The following is an 8982-nucleotide window of genomic DNA, read 5'->3' on the forward strand; positions in this document are numbered from 1 at the left end:
GCCGATCGGGGGCCCCAGGGAGCTTGCGTGCTCGGCCGAGGCTTGGGCAAGGGCAGCCGCCGCGCGGGGCTTGGCCAGAGCCCGCTCGGGGCCGGCACCAGCCCTCCCRCCCCTGGGCTGCCTGGGCCGGGAGCTGGAGGAGGGCACAGCCCCGTCCCCGACCCAGGCACTGGGGCCATCCCGCCATCCCTCCTCCGCCGAGGGCTCCTAACCTTGCTGCTGCCCCAGACCCCCCCCCCAGCGGCAAGGTGACCCCACGGGACCATGTCCGGAGCCGCCGTCCCACCAGGGTGGCCCCGGGAGCAGCAGCGCTGCAGCCCACGGCTGCCTCCAGCCCCTCCGGCCTCTTTAATCCGGCAAACTTCGTTAAAAGAGGAGCGTGGGGACGCGGAGAGCACGGCTGACACCCAGCGGCGGCCGGCCCGGCTGGGGAGAGGGGCTCCRGCGCTGCCCCGGGGGCTCGCGGGGGCCACGGCGGCGCGGGCGCAGGCGGAGGGCAGGGGGGCGCGGGCCCTCGCGGACGCGGCAGGCTCGGGTAAAGTGCAGACAGACACTTTAATGCATGTCACTTCCCGGCAGAACCATTCCTAGAAAACACATGGCGGCTTTGTGCAGCGGACGGGTGAATTAAAAAAAAACAGTTGAAAACACCGTTAAGATATCGAAAGAGAAGACGCTCCGGCTTCTCCCGCAGCCTCCGCGGGAGGGTGGCTCTGCCGTCCGTCTGTCCATCCAGGCGCGCGGGGCAGCCCCGCGCAGGAGGCGCCCGCAGGCCCCCACGGTCTGTCGGTAGCCGCAAAGGAGCCCGACACGCCCCGCACCCACCTCTCCAAAAACACTGCTTAGGCACTGAAGAGAGTCCCGCACGCGGGCCCGGGTAGCGGCCCGCAGGCCCTGCCYGGCGGGGAGCCCCGCACCGGGCGCGCTGCCCCTGCAGCGCAGCGGGCCGTTGGCAAGGCACGGTGCCAGCCCCGGCACCGCCGCCTCCTGCGGAAAGGCCGCAGCCGCACGGGCACGCGGTGGCACCACCACCTTTTCCAGCGCCGTCGGGCACCGAGGACGGACGTCCTGGCGGCAGGGAGGGGGATGGAGCGGCCGGTGGGAGCCCCGGCACGAGCATCCCTCCCCGCGGGGGGCGACCCCGCAGCACGGCCGGCGCCGCGGCGTGCCCAGAGCCTCTCCCGCCCGGCACGGCGGCTGGGCAGCCTAGAAGACGTAGATCTTGTCCCGCTGGACACAGTCCAAGTCGTCGTCCAGCGTCAGCAGCACCTGCAGGAGACGCAGGGTGGGAGGGGGCCACGGGCAGGGCGGCGGGGCGGGAAGCGGGAGCGGAGGGCAGGGACGGCTGCCGGCACCTACCAGGAAGGAGCCGAACATGGCGATGGAGGAGAGGAAGTGCCAGATGTCGTGGTCGTCAAAGAAGTCGAGCAGGATGCAGTCGCGGTTGTGCTCCCGGGACTCGGCCGGCGTTTTCTGCCCAGGGCAAGCACGGCGGTCACCGTGCCGGCCCCGCGGCCACCYGCCGTACCGCACCGCGCCGCCCTCCTGCCCGCTTACCTGCCAGGTGCTGAGCCCCTGGAAGAAGAAGAAGAGGGCGAAGCCCCAGACCACAGAGGTGCTGATAATGCAGAGCAGGGGGATGAGCTTGATGCGTTCGCCGCTGCGGAGCTGGGGGAGAGGCGAGGGTCAAGGCGCCTGCGGGCAGCCCCAGGCCCGCGWCCCTCCCGAAGGGCCCCACGGCGCCCGTCGCCGCCCTGCCCTCCCGCCCGGGGCCGGGGAGGCTTCGCCCGCACCTTCATGATGATGTAGAAGGCGAAGTAGAGGAGGAGGTTGCAGATGCCGATGGCCAGCAGGTAGGAAGCGAAGTCGTTGGGGTGCACAATGAGGCCGTAGGCAGCGCTGGGGAGGCAGGGAGAGGAGGCGGGGTCAGCTCGGCCTGGGGCGTCCCCCCCGTCCCGCCGTCCCCCGGGGACACGCAACCAGCCCTCCGCCAGGGCTGCTCCCTAGGGCATCAGGACGCCGGGGCTGCTGCAGCTACAGGGGGGCGCGTGCCGGGCGAGGCTCACAGCTGTCACGAGCGGGGTGCTCTCAGCCCAGCCTGGCCCCGGCAGAAAGGCCGGCAGGGAAGGGCTGAGAGGAGCAGGGCAGGGGCAGCAGCAGGGCTCGGGGAGGTCGGGGCTCGGGGGAGGCAGCACGGGGCACCCTTTCCCAAGCTGGCCTCCCGGGCTGCCGCTCCGCACTTACAGCGACCAGTTGATGATGTTTCCCATGACCAAGAGCACCATTCGATCCTGCAGAGGAAGACGAGAGCGTGAGGGGGGTCAGGCCTGCGGGGGTGGCCGGCCAGTTTGGGGAGGGAGCTCAGCGAAGCGGGGTCTCGGCGGAGCCCCTCTCCTGGGCTGGTGCCRCGGGGCTGGTCGCGGGCGAGAGCCCCAACGTGGGGCAGGGCGCCGGCCGCGGCGGAGCAAAGGTCCTTGCCCTGCGCCGGGCGCAATCACTCACCACGTACATGGGCCCGCTGCACTGCCGGACGCAGTCCGTGTACAGCACGTGCACGATGCGGCGCAGGATGCCCGAGTCTGCGGGGAGAGGCAGAGCTGGCGGGGCGCCGGGCAGGGTCCCCGCGCCGCGCGGAGGGGCGAGGGCAGGGCTCAGCCCCCCGTCCCTGCCCGTCTGCCCCGGCAGCAGCCCGCCCCGGCCCTCACCCAGCTTCCAGCGCCCCATGTAGTAGAGCTGGGTGCTCAGCAGCAGGGTGGCCGTGATGTGGATGACGGAGAAGACGATCCAGAAGGCCATGTTGCCTTTGCCGAAGACCTGGGGGAGAGCGGGCTGAGCCAGGTGCGGCCCTGGCGCAGCACACGCCGAGGCGGTGCCTTGCAGCAGCCCGGGCAAGCGGCCACTGACGCCAGCCCACCCCGTGCCCCGGCCCGGCAGCACGGCCGCACTCACCACGCCAACGACGGAGAAGAAGATGACGATGGCCAGGCAGGCATAGGCGCTGTAGGCGCTGGCGTTGATGTCCGGGTGGCGCTTCTGGTAGAGCTTCAGCATGCAGAGCCCGGCGATCATGTACATGAAGGAGGTGTCTGCGGGAGCGGGAGCGCTGAGCGGGGCTGGCGGGGGCAGCCGAGGCGCAAGCGGCCGGGGCAGCCAGGGCGGCACTTACCGAACTGGAAGTTGGTGTAGTTGGGGCAGACGTGATAGCAGGCGCTGAGCAGCCCCTCCATCATGAGGGCAGTGCCCATGGCGTAGAAGAGGCCGAAGTGCTTGGGGATGCCGCACTCCTGCGGGGCGACAGAGCGGGGGAAGAGGCAGCYGGGGCGGCCGCCGCTGTCGCCGGGCACAGGAGCCCTCCCCGGGGAAGCGGAGCCCCGCGGCAGCGCGCCCCTTACCAGGGCGTGCGTGTCGTTGCGCATGAGCGCCCGGTTGTAGTTGATCTCCCGCTGCAGGATGATGAGCAGGAAGAGCAAGCCCAGCAGGATGTAGCCCAGGTTGCTGAGGATGTTGTTGAAGGCGCTGGCGGGAGGCAGCGGGGCCCGTCAGCGCCTCGGGGCGGACGTGCACCCGCCTCCCCGCGGCGCCCCGGCCGGCTCTACCTGAGGTTCCCCAGCGGGTGGGCGCACAGGAAGTTGTAGTAGCAGATGTCCTGGTTGCCGGTGACGTTCACCACCTGCGCGCAGGGGCACAGTGAGAGCAGGAGGCGGCAGGGCCCAGGAACAGGGCACGTTCCCAGCGCAGCCGTCCCTGGGCAGCGGCTGGAGAGGGGGGGGCCAGGGCCCCGCTCACCGTCTGGTAGGTGATGACGAGCTGGATGACAGGGAGTGCGTAGAAGACAGCGATGGTGGCGATGTTCCTGGGAGAGGCAGGGCAGTGTCAGCGGGGTCCCTGCACGCCCGGCCGCGGCACCGCAGGAGCAGGATGGGTGCTGACGGGACGCCGGCCCGTTCCCTCCCTCCCTCCCGCCCACGCACATCCCCTCCTCACCAGAAGTAGATCTGGTATTTCTTCCGCAGGACCCGCTTGTCTTTCCGCGCCAGGTCGGCCACGTAGAGGTATTGCTGGAGAAGAAGAGAGGCAGGGTCGCAGGGGGCAGCCGCGACCCACAGCAGCAGCTCGGCCCCGCCGGCACATCCGGGGCTGGCACAGGCGAGCCAGGCTCCCTGCGAGCTTTCCCGGGGGTCCCGTGACGGAGGCGTTTCTCCCCGCCGCGCTCCCCGGCCACGGCAGGGACACACCTTGGTGCGGATGACGTTCTTGTCGTAGTCGACGTCGGCCAGCGTGTCGTAGTCGTCCTCCTCCACGGAGCTGAGCGAGTCCAGGCGAGGCCGGCTGGCCACGTTCTCCAGCGACCGCTCCCCTGGCGCCGCGCGCGAGGACGTCAGCGGTGCCGCAGGCCCGTGCGTCCCGCCGGCCCCGGCCCTCCCCACCGCCCGCTCCCGCCCCGCAGCCCGCTCCGTGTTCGGCCGTGCCTGCGGACCTCAATCACCCAAGAATTACACCAGCGCCTCCCTTCCAAGCCGCGCCGCGGCCAGGCGGCAGCTCAGTGCAGAGGGCCRCAGCTCCCGTGCCCAGGGACGGCCCGGGGCGCTGACCGCTGTGCGCTGAGCTGCGCCACATGCTGCTGCCGGGCACATTGCAGCCCCGGCACCGGTTTTGCTCCGCGGGTCTCGAATGCACCGAGCGGATGCCCCGGGCCACGCACGGCTGGGCCAGTGCACTGCGCTCGTGCTCCCTCGCTTGCCAAGGGATGGGCCGCCGGCTCGGCCCGTTTCCCCACCCCGGGCAGAGGCAGGCCGGCGGCTCCCGCTGCCCTCGCTGCCGGCACGGGAAAAGGGAGCACGGCTGCTAAGGGCACGCCCGGGTCTGCGGCGCCGGGAGCAAAGCCTGGGGCAGGGCAGATGATTGCACCGATTGGAGCCCTCCCTGCGCAGCACCAACATCTACCCATGGCAATGCACAGCTGCCTCATCGGGGCGGCGGGAACGCGGCGCTTGAACTGCTCCTGCCCTTTAAAGGAAAGCGAGAGTTACTGGCGCAGGACGGRGCGCAGGGCCCCGCTCTCGGGCACCTCGGGAGCTTCCCCGGCACATCGCTGCCCCGCCAGCCAGGGAGGCCCAGTTCAAGACCCCGCTAYGGGCCTGCAAGGGGGGCAGGGCTGGCAAAGGGAGCCTCTTCCCAGGTGGGGGCGAGGGGCAGAGCGGAGTCCTCCCGGCAGCRTCGCTCCCCGTTAGCCGTCCTGGCACAGCACCATCGGAGCAGCCCAGCGCTGCCCGGACGCCGGGCTCCGCGTGGCCGTACCGGCTGTGCAGCTATCCCAGGACTCACCCATGTATCCGTAGGAGACTTCTGTGGAGCCCATGCTGTCCGTGATGCCCTCAGTGCTGGCGCTGGAGCCGTTCTCTGCAGGGACAGTCAGACGGGGTCGCTGCCGCGTGCCTGCCGGCCCCGGCGAGCGGGGATGCAGGGGAGGGCACGCCACACTCACCGAAGGAGCCGTAACCGTAGCTGTCGTAGGGGGCACGCCCCAGGAAGGAGTCGGGGATGCTCCGGCTGTGCCCTGCAAGACAGGAGGGACCCCCAGCCCCATCAGCCGGCGGCAGCTGCCCACGCGCCTGGTGTCCGGGGCAGGCGTGGGAGCGGTGCCTCAGCCCCGGCAGCGGTACGCGCAGGCTGCACTGCGGAGACGTGGGAGGCAGGGACACGGGAAGGAGCTGGCAGCCAAGGAGACRGCAAATGCTGGTGCTTACCCAGTAAAGACGCTGGGAGGGGAGTCCCGGAGAGCCATGCAAAGAGAGAGAGAGGACAGAGACCTGGTTCAGACACCCCTGCCCCAGCCCCACGTCAGCCCCCGAGGGGCRAAGCCCAAACCCCAGCCCATCCCTGTCCTTCCCGCTCAGCGCCCCGCGGGAAGGGGCCTTTCACGGTGACCAGGGCTGGCCCTCCGCCACCGCGCTGGGAGCACACRGGCCGAGCGGGACACGCTGCCCCGCTGGCAGCTCTGCCGGGGCAGCRGGCTGGCAAGGAGCGCTCTGCCCAGGGAAACGCCAGCAGACGTCGGGCTGCAACCGCAGGATGCCAGAGGACAAGCGGGGCTCAGGGCAGCAGCGGGGAAAACCCTGCGCAACAGGGGGCTTGCCGTGGGGCTCGAGGGGGCAAAACAAGCCCCGAATCCCCCTAACGGACCGTCCCCCAGACACGTCCCGGCTGCAGGCGCCTGCCTCCAGCCCCTCACCCGTGTCCAGGCTGGGCGAGTCCATGGCCGCCAGGAGCCCCTTCTTCCTCTGCTGCTGGCTGCCAAAGGAAGCATGCGTGAGCGGGGAGCTGCGCAGCGGTCGCGGTGCGGGGAGCGCGGGGTGTCTGGGCGGCGCAGGCTCCGGCATTGCCCCGCACGGCGCGGAGGGCGCGGGGACCGTGCCGCCGGGCAGGCGTTGCTGCGAGCGCGGCAGGGAGGGCACAGCGCCCGCGGGGACAGGGTGGCTGGCGCCGCGCCGTCGTTGCACAGCCCCGCGGCGGGGAGCGCCGCGCGGGAGCTCACCAGCAGCTCTCCCAGCAGGCGATGAGCAGCGTGATGACGTAGAAGGAGAGGAAGATGCCCAGGCAGAAGAGCATGCTGCTCACGTAGGCCTCCGCTGCGGAGAGAGCCGGGACGAGCCGTCAGGGCGAGCGGCAGCCCAGGGGAACGGCCTCGGGGCTCCCCAGCTGGGACAGCCCCTCGAGCGGCCTCCCACCCAGGCTTACAGGTTATGGCAGGTGACACCACCACCTCCAGCGTCTTCTGCCGGTTGCCTTGATCCATCGGTTCATCTGGAAGAAGAAAAGGGCAGCRATCGCTCTGCTGGCTCAGGGGACACCTTGCCACGCCAGAGGAGTCCTCGCTCGCCCCGGCGCGGGCTTGGTTCCTCACCCCRACCCCCACGGAGAAGGACCTGCAGCAGGGTGCCCCAGGGGTACCTTTGGAGAAGGGGTAGTAGGGCAGGGCCCCCCCGCACGCCTCGTCCTCCGTCTTCACCACCACCACCACGTAGAAGCTGTTGCTGGGGAAATCCTTCTTCTGCGGCGCCCGCCCCAGGGGGCAGGAGAGGAGGGTCAGCAGAGCAGAGGCCAGCGTCCCCCTCTGCTGCCAGGGCGCGYGCAGGCCCCCGGGCTCCCCGTGGGGCTGGGGCAGCGGGGCGGACCCGCGCAGCCCGGGCTGCCGGCCAGCCCCGACGCGCCGCTGCAACGCAGCGCTCAGCCCTGCGGCGATAACATCTGCAACCTCTGCTAATTGGCGCCACCCGACACCAGCCGCCCGCGCCRGCGCGAGCCCCACCTGCACCGTGATGGCGGCCTTCTTCGTCATGGTCTGGTACATCCCGATGAAGGCCACGTTGTTGTCCAAGTCGTAGACGGGGCACTGCGGGAAGCGGAGGGAAGGGACCCGTCGGCCCCACCGAGCATCGCGGGGTGCTGGTGCTGGCGCTGGCCGCGGCCCGCACGACCCCGCTGCCCAAACCTACCAGGATGTCCTGGATGGAGATGACGGAGCAGGGAAAGGCCATGGCTGAGGTCACCTTCACAATCACCGAGTCCACTCCCTCGGGAAACTCGTACTTGAAGTACTGGGAGGAGGAAGGGCAGGTTACCACCACAGCCACCGCGCTCTCCCCCCGGGCAGGCCCTGAGCGCGCAGCGCCTCCCTGGGTCACGCCAGCCCCCCGGCAAGCGGTGCCCAGCCCTCCGCCGGCTGCCAGCCCCTCACCTGCGGCTGGGCTGCCGTCGCGTTGAAGCTGAACCGTTCGTCCGTCCTGCAGAGAGGAAAAGGATCAGCACTAGCGAGGGGGATGCTCCCGGCGCCCTCCCTGCCCCGCTCCCCGGGGGCATGCTTCCTGAGCCAGCACYGGGATGGGGTGCCGGGCACGCCACGGCATCACTGCCCTCACCGCAGCACGAAGTTCTCCACGCGGGTGACCCGCAGCTGGTAGGAGGTGTTCTTCAGGGACAGCGTGGACACGTCCACGTAGAAGTGCTGCATCTCCAGCTCCATCTTGGTCTGGGGCTGGCAGAGCGTGCGGCTCACGTCCTGGTAGCGGTACTTGCGCTGGTACCTGCGGGGGCAAGCAGAGCGCCCCGCCGCCGGGGCCCGGGCTGGGGTCGGGGTCGGGCTGTGCTGCGCCCCAGCTCGCGCCTGGCCGGCCCTGCGACCCACGGGCTGGGGGCGGCTCTCCAGCCCCACCGATACTCACAGGCCCCGGAGCACCAGCGGCACCTGAAACGAGACCACCGCCTCCTTCTGCCTCACCACGAAGAGGACGGGCATGTCGTTCTGCTCGGACAGGACGTTCACCGACACCCGCACGCCCTCCGTCTGCAAGGGGAAGGCGGCGGTGGCAGCTTTGGCCGGGCAGCGCCGTCCCCGCGGCTCGCCCCAGGCGGGCGGACTTTGCTCAGCCCACGCCTGGAGAGTGACACGCTGGCCCTCGCCGCGTGGGGCGAGGGACACGGGCGCCGCCGTCCCCGAGCTGGGAGCCAGGTGCCCGGGGCGGACGCGCTGCGCCAGGAAAGGGGCTGCCGGCCAGCTCGTCTGCTGGGGATAACGCCAGCCGGGCGGCCTGGCTGCCCCAAGCCTGCTGGCATCCCCGAGCATCCGTCTCCCTCAGCTCCCGGCAGTGCCATCGTTCAGGGCGCGGGGAGGGAGCGCGGCCTCGGCCGAACCCCCCGCCGCGTGCCACCCGCCGGCTTCCCCAGGGAAGGACCAAGCGGCTCTGCCCTGGCGCCGGCTCCGGCCGGGCAGGACGAGCGGTGCCCCAATCCCGCCGGGGCCGGCAGGCTCACCCTGTTCCTGCAGACGGTGTGGTTGAAGGCGTAGATGTTGAGCAGGTCGCTGGTCACCCAGTCCCCGTAGGTCCTGTCGAACTCGGCCTCCCTCTGCTCCACCCGCTTGGCGCGGCCCCCCGGCCCGGCCAGCAGCAGCAGCAGCAGCAGCAGCAGCAGCAGCGGGGCCCA

General features: G+C 71.1%; 1 protein-coding gene across 2 annotated transcripts; it reads right to left on the bottom strand.

The window, feature by feature from the left end:
• Positions 1-536: 536 nt before the first annotated feature.
• Positions 537-8895, bottom strand: SIDT2 (SID1 transmembrane family member 2). 2 transcript variants are annotated; one of them, XM_026057975.1, is made up of 27 exons: positions 8812-8895; positions 8223-8344; positions 7920-8084; positions 7739-7784; positions 7497-7598; positions 7310-7393; positions 6952-7051; positions 6739-6804; positions 6536-6629; positions 6233-6291; positions 5748-5759; positions 5486-5557; positions 5329-5400; positions 4236-4360; positions 3985-4058; positions 3787-3853; positions 3597-3670; positions 3393-3516; positions 3167-3284; positions 2950-3086; positions 2706-2814; positions 2503-2579; positions 2245-2291; positions 1794-1899; positions 1558-1668; positions 1360-1473; positions 537-1269 (listed from the first exon to the last, which is right to left on the bottom strand). In XM_026057975.1, the coding sequence occupies exons 2-27, from the start codon at positions 8294-8296 to the stop codon at positions 1207-1209; spliced, it is 2292 nt and encodes a 763-aa protein (XP_025913760.1). In that variant the 5' UTR covers positions 8297-8344; positions 8812-8895; the 3' UTR covers positions 537-1206. The 2 variants fall into 2 exon arrangements, with proteins under 2 accessions (XP_025913760.1, XP_025913761.1); XM_026057976.1 differs by lacking the exons at positions 5329-5400; positions 5486-5557; positions 5748-5759; ... (8 more) ...; positions 8223-8344; positions 8812-8895 and adding an exon at positions 4945-5232 and having other exon boundaries at positions 4236-4357.
• Between the last annotated feature and the right edge of the window lie 87 nt (positions 8896-8982).

Source organism: Apteryx rowi, unplaced genomic scaffold (assembly GCF_003343035.1).
Source record: "Apteryx rowi isolate R43461 unplaced genomic scaffold, aptRow1 scaffold_141, whole genome shotgun sequence".
NCBI lineage: Eukaryota > Metazoa > Chordata > Aves > Apterygiformes > Apterygidae > Apteryx > Apteryx rowi.

What these genes read in the sequence shown, in the direction of transcription:
- SIDT2 (XM_026057975.1), bottom strand. Translation starts at nt 8,296, where the DNA reads ATGCCCGTCCTCTTCGTGGTGAGGCAGAAGGAGGCGGTGGTCTCGTTT. An exon ending in TCTCCATCCAGGACATCCTG is followed by an intron (nt 7,394 to 7,496) that starts GTAGGTTTGGGC and finishes CGCTTCCCGCAG; the next exon opens with TGCCCCGTCTACGACTTGGA. An exon ending in GGTGTCACCTGCCATAACCT is followed by an intron (nt 6,630 to 6,738) that starts GTAAGCCTGGGT and finishes CTCTCTCCGCAG; the next exon opens with CGGAGGCCTACGTGAGCAGC.